Here is a 12500-nt window from a genome sequence, read left to right as displayed (position 1 = left end):
CTACGCCCCGTAAAAAGGCGCGTTGCATCAGGTGGTTTATATGTCTTCTTATGTGTTTTGTGTTACTTTGTGCTTGTATTTTTTCATTATTGGTTGTATTAAGGTTTTTATTATCATTGCGTTTCTTTATTACTAGTTTCATATTATTATCATTTTTATTATTATTATTATTATTATTATTGTTATCCTCATAATAGGCATCATCATACGGTCATATACAGTACCTTTAGCAGTCGTTGCATTACATGTAAAAAGGGATATGAATGGGACGTTACATTGCAAGAGGTGGAACTGTTGCGTTTCAATTAAAGTTTTATCGGAAATCTGTGTTAATTAGATCTCGTATATTGTGAAGATATTCATTATCATTTATATTTATTAGTGTGATGGAATTTGTAGTGGTATTATCGTCACCGTTAGTATTGTTATCACTTTATATTGTTTATTATCAGAGTATTTTTTTTTTTTTTTTACTATTTAAGTCACTGTTTTAAGATTACCATTAGTGTTTCGTTCTCAATATGATAATCTTAAACGTCATTATAATCAGTTCTATCATTATTAGCACTTTGTTAATATCACCGTTGTTTTTATTGATTACTATCGTTGTATTCATTGCTATTAACACCTCCACTGTCATCATCGAGTTATGTTCAGCTGTTACACTACCATTTTCAGTCATCCAGACATATGTATGGTATCATCTATCAGTGCTAAATATTCCTGAGATACATTTCACTCAAAATACTATATCACATTTCATAATATGTTTTTTTTTAATTATTAAGTATTCGTTACGCATAATTCATGTTGCTATCGTTATGCGTTTTTTTCCATTGTTTATATCAGCTACTGAAATTATTTTCTTGCTCGTATCCCCTCAGGTCACAGATGAGAGGAAGGAGGACGTCGCAGGAGAAACCCCCTTCAGGCAGGTCCTCCGTAGGTCGGTCCAGGTCAGCCTCGAGAGCTAAGGAGAACCTCCCTCCTTCACGCGGCGACTCCGAGTACGAGAGGGAGGTAGGAGGCGAAGAGGAAGAGGAAGGAGAGGAGGGGGCGCGAGGAAGACAGAGAAGAGACAGCGACCCACAGCAAGACGATCAAGCGGGAGATGGATGCCTCAATGTCTCGCGTTTGGCTGGACAGGTGGGGACTAGGGTTTGTTTTTGTGTTTCACGTGTGTGTTTCTTTCTCTCTCTCTCTCTCTCTCTATCTATCTATCTATCTATCTATCTATCTTTCTCTCTTTCTTTCGTGTGTGTGTAAGGTGTCTGCGCACGTTCATGTATAAGTATGTGTGTGTGTGTGTGTGTGTGTGTGTGTGTGTGTGTGTGTGTGTGTGTGTGTGTGTGTGTGTGTGTGTGTGTGTGCGTGTACGTGTGCGTGTGCGTATATGTGTTTGTGCATTATTTCTATTTGATGTATTTGATGTATTTGGTGTATTTTTATGGGCTATTTTGTGTGTATATATATCATTTGCACATCTTTCGTGTTTTATGTATTTGATACATAAACAGAAGATTAGTAATTAGTGATTAATAATAACGACAGTCTTAGAAATAAAAAAAAGAGTTCAAGAACGACGATGAATCACCGAATCAATGTAAGACATCTTCTTTGGTACATAATTTTCTTTGTAACATATCCGGAAATAACCAGAGATTCCTTTTCATGCCCTCAAAAGCCACGTCCCACGAAAGGAAACGTGTCGAAATGAGGTCACAAGCGTCAAAGTGTTAATTAAGTAGTTGCCTGAAGTACTAAAGTGTGCCAGATCGCCATAACCATTGTCTTCCTAATGGAATATTGCCGTAGTGTATCATCAGAAGGGACTCACTTTGCTCTTGTCTTTCTTTTTCTCGTTAGGTTGTCGTTTTTCCCATCTTTAGTTTCTTTCTTTGGACTCTAATGCTGGTTCTTTTTCTTCCTTCCTCCCTTCCCCTCAGGTGCTGGGGAAGGGGGGAGGGGGGATGATGAGGGTGGGGATCCTGCCGGCCTTCACCAAGAGCAGCAAGACGGCCTCTCTGCCTCGCCACGCCACGGTCATGTCGTCGCGCGGCTCGCACACCCCGGAGCTACCCTCGTCCGCTGCCCCGACGCCCCCTCCGACGCCCGAACGACAGCCCTCGACAGCTCCGACGCCTCCGCCCACGCCCTCCAGCGCCCACAGGCCACCTGTGCCCGAGTCCCCGAAGCCGAAGATTAAGGGCGCGGGCGGGCAGAAGCGCGCGGCCTCCGTCTCACCGGCGAGGGAGAAGAGGCGTTCCCTGCGAGGCCTCTCGAGGGACCGCTTCCCTCAGTTCCCCCACCTGCCGTCCATGCCCAAAGTGCCTTCGATGCCCAAAGTTCCTCCGTTGCCCAAAGTCCCTCAAATGCCCAAAGTCCCGTCGATGCCTAAGATGCCTGCCATGCCCAAAATGCGTCCCTTGCCGCGCGCGCCTTCGCTCCCGCCTCAGCTGAGGAACTTATTGGGGAAGCGCGAAAGCGGGGGAAGCGAATCTCGCGACGACAACCCCAACAAACCGTCGCGCCGCCCGGGTCCCGTCGGCCGTACTTGGGTCAAGGTCTATGACGACATCACCTTCATGGACGACGACAAAGATAACGAGCTGTACCCCGTCCTCGCGTACACAGGTCGACCTCAGAGCGTCCCCGAAGCCGACCCTCTGCCAACGGCGCCCACGCCCCCTCCTCCACGCTCGCACGCCCGTCAGCCCTCTGTTGAGAGCGAGTACGATAATGTGGTGAAGGAGGAGTTGCAGCGGGTGGTACCCCAGGCCGAAGACAGTCCCAGGGAAGTCCCCCCCGCCCAGGGACGCGGCAGGGACAGGTTCCGAGGGCGTCGTCAGAAGAGGACCGGCACACCCATTGCCGTGGGACAACAAGGACCCGATGTCGAGGCCGAAGAGGCCCGCATGGCGGCGCTGGAGGCCCAGATCCTAAGCTCAGCCTCGAGCCCGGCTCAGAAGGAAGAAGAAGAGGACTACATCATCCCCCAGGCCCTCAAGCCTCACAAACCGCCTCGAGGAATCAAAATCTACGACAACATCGAGATAAAGCCCGCCGAGGTTGAGCCTGCTCCTCCTTCAGTCGAGGAAGAGCCCGTAAAGCCTCAACGCGGCATCAAGGTCTATGAAGATGTGATCATACGACGTCAGCAAATAGAAAAAGAAATCGAAGAGAAGGAAGAAGAAAAGAAAAAAGAGGAAGAGAGAATAGAACAAGAGCGAATAGAGCAAGAGAAAAAAGAGGAAGAGCGAAAAGAGCAGGAGAAGAGAGAGGAAGAGAGGAGAGAAGCGGAAAAGAGGGAGGAAGAGAGGAGAGAAGCAGAGAAGAAAGAAGAGGCGAAGACGGAGGCCATGGAGTGTGAAGACGTCCCCATCCCGCCTCGTCCTCAAAGAGGTATTAAGGTCTACGAGTCCATCCTTCTAAAACCGAGTCAAGAAACCTCGGCAGAGAACACAGAGGAGAAGAAAGAAGAGAAGCAAGAGGAGGGGATGAAGGAAGAAGAAAAGAAGGAAGAAAAGGCAGGAGGAACAGAATATACCTTCCAGACGACGATGGAACAGACGGTAGAAGTGATGGATGTGTCGGACGTGGAAGGGGGAGAAAGCACGAAGAAGAAGGAGGAAGAAAAGGAAAAGGAGGAAGTGACGAATCCTCCCCGCCCCTCCCGAGGGAATAAACTGTACGCTTCCGTCCTCATACAACGCCACGACACGAGCGACCAGGCCGTCGTCTCTCAAGTCACCCTCACCTCCACTTCCTCCACCACGACAACAACGACTTCCGAGGTCAAGGTTAGCGAGTGCGAGACAACCGAGGTCAAAGTTCAAGAGGCGGAGGTCAAGGCGAGCAAGAGCGAAACAGCGGAGGTCAAGGACGACTCGGAAACGGTAGACAAAGAGGTAGGAAAAGTCGACGCAGAAGTCAAGGTTGATACAGAGACAACGGCAGTCGAGTCAGAGTCCAAGGTCGAGGCCGAAGTGAAGGCAGACACAGACGCCACAGCCGAGTCGGAGAAGAAGCCCTCCGAAGACGCTGACGCAGATCCGAACAAGGTTCCTCCCTACGCCCGCGTTCACAAGAGCGGGGGCGTGAAGGAACTCCGCCCACTGAGCCCGGAGGAGGACGACGAAACGCCGCCGCCCATCCCGCCCAAGAAGAAGGGCTTGCGGACCATCTCGCCCCAGACCTTCGAGGCCGACCCTCCCCGGCCCCCGCGCCACCTGAAGCCCCGAATGAAGAAGCCGCAGCAGGTCGTCCTGGTGAACGGCGAAGTGTCGTCGCCGTCACGCCCTCCTCGCGGCTCCAAGCTGTACGCCAGCGTGGAGGTCGTCACACCCGCGCCACCCAAACGCCACTCCAAGGTCGTCCGCATCGAGGAGGTGGTCACACACATCAAGGACGACGTGTTGGACGCGTCCGCCCCCGCCCGTGCACGCCCTGTCAAGCCCCTGCGGCACGCGCACGCCCACCACGACCCACCCCCTCGCCGCAAGAAGCTCCGCACCAGCGAGGGCGACGAGGGCGACGACGGGGGCGCCGTGAAGGCCAGGCTTACCGTAGACCCCACTCGACCGACCGCCAAGGTCGACCTCAGCGCCGACTTCGAAAACTACGAGAATGTGGATCTCAGCGAGACACGACCACAAGCCACGACCAGATCCCGAACACGACCACTGCCACCCCCACCACCGCCGCCCAAGAAAGGCAAGATCCAGCAAAGACACCAGCAACTCATGCAGCAGCAGCAACAACAAAAAACATCAACACAAGCTGAATCAACTGAGCGTCAGGGCAGCCAACCTCTCCGTGGCGCGGCAGCCGCGTGCGCTGACACAGTGGCCGAGAGCGGAAAGGTTGGTACGCCGGGCGAGGAGGCGGGGCCATCTCAGCGCAATCACGTCGTCAGTGTCACTTCAGCCTCAGCGACGTCAAGAGCAGGTGCGAAGGGGACGCACCCTGATGGCAGTAGGCTTGAGACGGACATCGATGACAACCTCAAAACCATCGAGACTTCGTTCGCCACTCTAGACACAGTGTTGAAGTCGCTCCAGAACTACTCGCAGAGTTCCCCAAGGCGAGTGCTGCTGGGCGAGGGAGGAGAGGGTGCCACCAGTGCTCTACCCACCTCCACCGCCGCTGCCGCCACAGCTGTCTCGCAGGAGGGCCCCACCTCCCCCCACGCCCCTCCTCCCACAACCACCGCTCAGCAGGAGCAGGGGAAGGACACAAGCACGCATGATGTAAGCCAGCAGGGAGAGCAGGAGGCGGCTAAGGAGCGGGAGAGCGCAGGAGAGGCGGCGACACCAAAGGAACAATCAGCTGATGCGAGCCCCACCCCCATCCCCACCCCGGCTGACAGCCCCCCCAAGGGTGACGCCGCGACCCACGTGACAAGCACAGAGAGTGAAGTGAAATCCGAAGTGATCGCTGAAGTGAAGTGTGACTCACAGGCTGAAGTGAGAGAAGTGCAATTAGACGTGAAAGAGGCTCATGTCGAAGTGAAGTTAGAACAGCCTGTAGTGGAGGAGATCCAGGCACAGCATGCAGTGAGTGAAATTCAGGAAGCCAAAGCTGAAGTGAAGGTAGAACAATCCCAGCTGAAAGAAGCGAAGGAGGAGCAAGCTGAAGTGAAGGCTGCTCTCCCTGAAGTGATCAGTGTTCTCCCTGAAACGATAGAACAAGTGGCTGCACTGGAACCTGAAGTGATTCAGGCAGAAGCAGTACCTGAAACACAGGCCGAGGCAAAGGTAGAAGAGAAAGAAATAGCGCAAGAGAAACCGAAAGAAGAAGAGAAAGAAGCACAAGCAGAAGAAAAGAAGGAAGAAGAGCAGAAAGAAGCACAAGCAGAAGAAAAGAAGGAAGAAGAGCAGGTAGAAGTAAAAGCAGAAGAAAAGAAGGAAGAAGAGCAGATAGAAGCGAAAGCAGAAGAAAAGAAGGAAGAAGAAGAAAGAAAGGAAAGTGAAGTGAAAGCAGAACATAAAGAAGAAGAGAAGACAGACGTGAAAACAGAAGAACAACACAAGGAAGAAGAGCAGAAGGAAGCGAAAACAGAAGAGGAAAAAGAAGTGAAAAGAGAAGAACACAAGGAAGAAGGGCAGGCAGAAGCGAAAGCAGAACAGAAGGAAGAAGCAGAAGGAGAAGACAAGGCCAAGACCAAGAAGAGGAGGAGCTCCGCGAAGTCGGAAGGCAAGACCGTGTTCCAGACCCTCTACCAGGTGGACGCTCTCAAGAAGGAAATCAACAAGACGAAATCGACGTCGAAAGAGGCAGAAGAAATTGCCGAGGAAAGAAAGGACGGAGAACAAGAACAAACAGAGGAAGTTAAAGTTGAAGAACAAACGAAATCTGGAGCTCAGGCCGAAGACACAACTAAAACTGAGGAGGTTGAAGTAGAGGAACAAAGTAAACCTGCAGAAGAAAAACGTGAAGAACAAGATAAAGAAGTAGTTAAAACTGAAGAGGTAAAGGTTGAAGAACAAGTGAAAACTGAAGAAGTAGAACAAGTTGAAGCAAAAGAAGTTAAGGTTGATGAACAGGAGAAGGCTGAAGAAGAACATACTACGACCGAAGAAGTAAAGACTGAAGAAGAGAAAGAAATTAAAGTCGAAGAACAAGCGAGCACTGAAGTGAATGAAAGAACAGATGAACATTCTGCCGTTTTACAAACTGAAGAACAAACGCCTACAGAAAAACAAGAAAGTATAGAAAGCCAAACAAAAGTCGAGGAGCAGAAAGTAACCACAGACGAAGAGACGAAAACGGTCGAGAGAAGAGAAGAAGAAACTGATAAATCTCAAGCAGCAGAAGCAACCGAGGAACAAAGAGAAGAAAAGAAAGAGGAGGTAGAGCAGAAGACAGAAGAAAGCGCGGCCTCGCAAGAAGAGAAAACAGAAGAGACGAAAAAGGGAGAGAAAGGAGAAGAGAAGAAAGAGCGAAAGGAAAGCGAGAGCGAAAGAGGCGCGCCCTCAGCACCCGTGGGCGAAGATCTCGCCTCCAGACTGGAAGGTATTCGAACCGCGCTCGAGAGTGTTATTTGCAACCTTCCAGACTCCTCCACTTCCTCCTCATCCTGCACCGCTAACACCGCTGGGTCAGCTGCATCTGCATCTGCATCTTCCACCGCCTCTGCACCCGCCGCTAACAACGGTAACAGTGTGGATGGCTTGCACCCGCCCACTAACCCACAGGCCACGCCCCCTAACTTAACTGACCAAGGTGGCGCCGAGGCAAAGGAAGGTGAGAACGACGACGTCCCTGCCCCTTCGAGCCCACCTGTTTTAGCCACGCCCCCTAGAACCCCCTCGAGTGCGTTTGATTATAACAACTTTGATAACTGTGTTAGTTGTGTTAGTGATACTAGTGAAGCCTCTGAAACCCCTGGCCTTCCCGCCGAGCTAAAACCCCTTTCCCGAACCCTTCCCGACAGCCCGGAATCCCCTGGTCAAAGTGGTGACACCTTTCCTTCCATCACTGACACTGTCCTAACTCGTGGTGAAACCCTGACAACAAACCTACCTGAAGCCTCACGCCAATCACAAAGTTGCACGGAAGTCCTGGAAACCCCGGTGAGTAGAACGACTCCTACCAGAGAAGCTTCACTCACACTTTCACAGAACACAGACGTAATTGAAGATTCGTCTAACGCTGTCCATAAGACGTTAGACAACATTAGTCAGACCTCAATCACTGTTAGAGAAGCTCCATACATTGTTAGTGAAGCATCAGACTTAAATACTGTTAGTGATATCCCAGGTGCAGTTAGTGAAACGCGTGACACTTTTAAAGAACACACCAAAACAAATATAGAGACACCAGTCACACTAGCATCAGCTGTAGATAGCGAGGCCCTACACACTGTTCTTGAAACCCTTGACACTACAATCGCTGACAATGAAACTGTTGACACCGTTAGTAAATCCCAAGACACTGTCAGTAAGCCTAGCATTCTTACTGAGACCCCAGACACTGTCAGTGAAGCCCGAGACAGTACTTTAGAATCCCAGGACGCCGTTAGGGAAACACAAGACACTGTTCCAATAACTAAAGATACAGAAACCCTAGACAGTCTTAGTAGATCTCTAGAAACTGAAAACGACGTTCAAGGCATTGTTGACATTGTTAGTGAATCCCTAAACACTGATGATATACCCTTTGACATTCCCGTCGATGCTCTGAACACTGTTAGTGAAATCACAGACACTGTTAAAGAAGCAACAGAGACTGATAGTGAAACCACTGACACCACTGTTAGTAAAACTACAGACACTCTTAGTGAAGCTGCAGGTAATACAGACACTGTTAATGAAACCACAGACATTGTTAGTGAAACCACGGATACTATCAGGGAAAGCACACACACTGTTGCTGAAACTGTAGATACTGTCAAGGAAACTGCAGACACAGTTAGAGGAACCACAGACACTGTTAGTGAAACCGCAAACACTGTTAGTAAAATCTCAGATACTGTTAGTGAAATCACAGATACTGTTAGGGAAGCCAAAGACACTTCTAGTAAAATCACAGACAGTGTTAACGAAATCACAGACTCTGTTAGTGAAGCTACAGTCACTGTAATCGGAACCGCACACGTTGAAGGAACCACAGACACTATTAGCGAAACCACAGACACTGTCAGGGACGCCACAGATACAGTTAGTGGAGCCACAGAAACTGTTAGTAAAACTGCAGACACTTTTAGGGAAGCTACAGATACTGTTAGTGAAGCCACAGACGTTGTTAGAGAAACTACAGATACTGTTAGTGAAGCCACATATACTGTTGGTGAAACCACAGATACTGTTGGTGAAACCACAGATACTGTTGGTGAAACTACAAACATTGTTAGTGAAGCCATAGACACTGTTAGTAAAATCACAGACAACATTAGTGTAACTACAGACAATGTTAGTAGAACCATAGACACTGATAGTGGAATTATAGACACTGTCAAGGAAACTACAGACGCAGTTAGAGAAGTCATAGACACTGTTAATGAAATAAAAAACACTGTCAAGGCAATTGCAGCCACAGATGTAGAAACTACAGACGTTAGCGAAAACGTAAACAGTGTTAGTGAAACCACAGACGCTGTTAGTGAAACCACAGACACTGTTAGTGAAAACACAAACACAGTTGATGAAACCACAGACACTGTTGTCGAATCCACAATAACTGTTACCGAAACCACAGACGCTATTAAAGGAACCACAGACACTGTAAGTGAAACCACAGACGCTAATGACACAATCACTGGCGCCGTTAGAGAGACCACAGACACTGTAAGTGAAACCACAGACGCTAATGACACAATCACTGGCGCCGTTAGAGAGACCACAGACACTGTAAGTGAAACCACAGACACTAGTGACGCAATCACAGACGCTGCTACAAAGACCACAGGCATTGTAAGTGAAACCACAAATATTATTAGTGAAACCATAGACACAAAAGAAACTACTGTTTGCGATAGTACAGACACTGTTAGAGAACCCATAGGCACTGCTAGTGAAAACGCAAACACTGTCAGTGAACCCGAACACACTACTAAAGAAACCACAGACACTCATCATCGAGTCTCTGTTAGTGAAACCCAAGACTCTCTATGTAAATCCCCAGCCACTGTTAGTGAAACCACATTTTCTGTTGGCGAAACCTCAAACTTTGTCACTGAATCTGACTCAGATAAAGTAGATCCGAACGCAAGACGCTTCGTTACTGTTAGTGAAACCTCAGGCACTGTGGGTAAAGTCCCAGACTCTGTTAGTGAAACCCCGGAGTTTGAAACCCAGGACACGGTTAGTGAATCCTCAGATTTTGAAACTTTAGATACTGTTAGTGAAACCCCAGATTTTGAAACCTTGGACAATGTTAGTGAATTCACAGATTACGAAACACTAGACACGCTCAGTGAAACCCCCGATTTTGAAACCGTAGATGGATTTAGTGAGTCCACAGAATTCGTAACATTAAACACCCTTAGTGAAACCCCAGATTTTGAGACTTTGGACAATATTAGTGAATCTACAGATTTTGGGACCTTAGAGTCAGCTAGTGAAACCACAGATTTTGACACACCAGAGTTTGAACTCTTAGATATTGATAGGGAAACCCCGGAATATCAGGCGCTTGATACGAACAGTGACACTTCAGACTTAGTTGCAGAAACCTCTCAAACCGAAATTGCAGACTCTCTTACAAAAGAAACCCTGGTTGCTGTTAGTGAAACCCCAGACACTAATACACAATACTCTTTAGCTGAAGCCTTAGAGTCTGATAGAGAAGCATCAGACACTGTTATTGAAGCCCCATTCATTGTAAGTGAAGCCCCAGACACTGTTATTAGGACCCAAGACATTGTAACTGAAATTACAACTACCGTTAGTGAAGCCCCAGACATTGTTAGTACTAAGGCCCAAGATACCATAAACAAAACTTCAGATATTGTTAGTGATTCTCCAAACGCTGTTAGTGAGAGCGTAGATACTGTTAGTAAAATCCCAGACTTTGTTAGTGAAATCACAGAGACTGAGACCCCGGATATTGTTAGTGAAACCTCACACACTGCTAGGGAAACTCCAGAGATTGTTAGTGAAGCCTCAGACACTATCAGGGAAGCCACAGCGATTGTTAGTGAAGCCTCAGACACTATCAGGGAAGCCACAGAGACTGTTAGTGAAGCTTCAGACACTATCAGGGAAGCCACAGAGATTGTTAGTGAAGCCTCAGACACTATCAGGGAAGCCACAGAGACTGTTAGTGAAGCCTCAGACACTGCTCCAGAAGCCACAAGCACCCTCAATGAAGCAGCTTTGAGAATAACCCCTTACATTGTCAGAGAAAACTTAAACACTGTATTAGAAGCCCTAGACTCTGTTCAGAAAACCTTGGGCATTGTAGATGAAACCTCTGACACTATTAGAGAGTATCCATCCAATGCTATTAGTGAAGTCCCAGATACCGTTAGCGAAGCCTCACATACTGTTGGTGAAGCCCCACATACCGTGAGTGAGGCTTCGACAGCTGCTTCTGTAGACAGCCCAAGTGTAACCACCACAGTCTCCCAACCTTCTACCCCGGAAACCCTCGCCAGTGCTTCCGAAACCCCTCCCGCTTCCCCAGAACCCTTTGTCGACGACCACACTCTCACCACCACCACCACCACTTCTACCACTACTTCCGGGTACGACCATCGCAACGACCTCCTCCTCGTCCACCGTGAGTCGCGACCTTCAGACGCGAACTGGAACCTCTTCAACGGAAGTGGTGCGTTGATTGGGTATTCGCTCGTAGCCTGTGTCGTAGAGGTGCTGCCTGTGTCCCTAGACTGTAACGTAGACTGGCTCGAGAGAGTGTGGGAATTCTTAGACTGTAGCTCGGATATGTGCCACGATATAGTGCTTTTGTCTGCCTGTAGTAACATAGGCGTGTTGTTCAGCGACCCTCTAACCTGTAGTGTAGACGTGTGTCGGTGTGTGTTTTCTTTAGAGAACATTAATCTAGCCACGTCCCTGTCCAGTACCGGCTCCGAGGTCCTGACGGGAGCCACTTGTGTCACTTGTCAGAGGGATATCCGGTGCCTTGGCAGAACGGGGGAGGAAAAGGGAGCCAGAACGGGAAGAAAAAGTGTGTACAGAGATAAGGGTTAAAGAAAAGCAAGAGAAAACTCAAAGCATTCATTTATTTTGAGTTTTAACGACGGCGCAACACCTATCGAGTACGGGCACCCTGGAGAGGCCACGTAACTCGCCCTCGACCCACCACCACCTCGGCCTCGAGGACGACCCTCTGGACGACCCGAGGCTGAGTGTGGCGGCGTTGCGGCCCCGCTCTTGGTCCGGCGGTGAGGCTGGGATGACCTCCGGTCCACGGCAGGAGGATGAGAGCGAGGGTGAAGGTGAGTCGACATCGCCTTCCCTCTCCTTCGGCGTCCGGAGGTCGCTAAGGGCGCTTTTTGGATCCCTCGGAAAGGGCAGAGGACGACAGCGGAAGTCCGCGCCAGAGACGCGATGGCCCGGAGCACAGAAGGATGGGCGGAAACCGAAGCCGAGCGAGAGACCGCGGAGTCAGTTCTACGTCGAGCTTCCCAGCGACACGACCTACGACTCCTCCGCTCCGGATCCTCGGCCAGTCATCGTCGTCACTCCCGCGCGCGCCCAGACTCTCCCCGCCGGACTCTCGCCCTCGTCCATGCTGTGCCTGCCACCCGTGGCCACGCGTCCGCCGCCGCCGTCCGTGGGGTCTCACCGCAACCGCTTTACGCTCCCCCCCTCGCCAAACGCTAGAGTAGGCGAGAGGGAAGCAGTAGGTGAACGCCGCACATGCGCACAAGGTCAGGACCTCACGCAAGGTCACGAAAGGCGCGGCAGGAGGCCGCACATGCAGCTGGGCGTCTTAGTCATACCTGAGTCACTCACGGAGACGCCGGCCTACAGGCGGAGACTCGGCCTCGCTGACGAAGAGTTTCCTCTTCCGAGAAGCTCCAGCGATTCCGC

General features: G+C 49.8%; 2 protein-coding genes across 2 annotated transcripts in view; both read left to right on the top strand.

The window, feature by feature from the left end:
- LOC122251615 (uncharacterized) overlaps positions 1–12500 on the top strand; it is a 35828-nt gene that overhangs the window by 22167 nt on the left and 1161 nt on the right. Inside the window, exons 2-3 of the mRNA XM_086551513.1 lie at positions 885–1146; positions 1947–11271. Coding sequence (XP_086407639.1) covers positions 885–1146; positions 1947–11271 — 9587 coding nt within the window. The remainder of the gene's footprint in view (positions 1–884; positions 1147–1946; positions 11272–12500) is intronic.
- LOC147468965 (uncharacterized) overlaps positions 11388–12500 on the top strand; it is a gene marked incomplete at its 3' end in the record, with an annotated part of 2128 nt that continues 1015 nt past the window's right edge. Inside the window, exons 1-2 of the mRNA XM_086551236.1 lie at positions 11388–11565; positions 11696–12500. The exon at positions 11696–12500 is cut by the window's right edge and continues 1015 nt beyond it. Coding sequence (XP_086407362.1) covers positions 11388–11565; positions 11696–12500 — 983 coding nt within the window. The remainder of the gene's footprint in view (positions 11566–11695) is intronic.

This window comes from Penaeus japonicus, unplaced genomic scaffold (assembly GCF_977035675.1).
Source record: "Penaeus japonicus unplaced genomic scaffold, GWHDUDI00000001_assembly GWHDUDI00000025, whole genome shotgun sequence".
NCBI lineage: Eukaryota > Metazoa > Arthropoda > Malacostraca > Decapoda > Penaeidae > Penaeus > Penaeus japonicus.
This window is presented reverse-complemented; position numbering and strand designations above follow the sequence as displayed.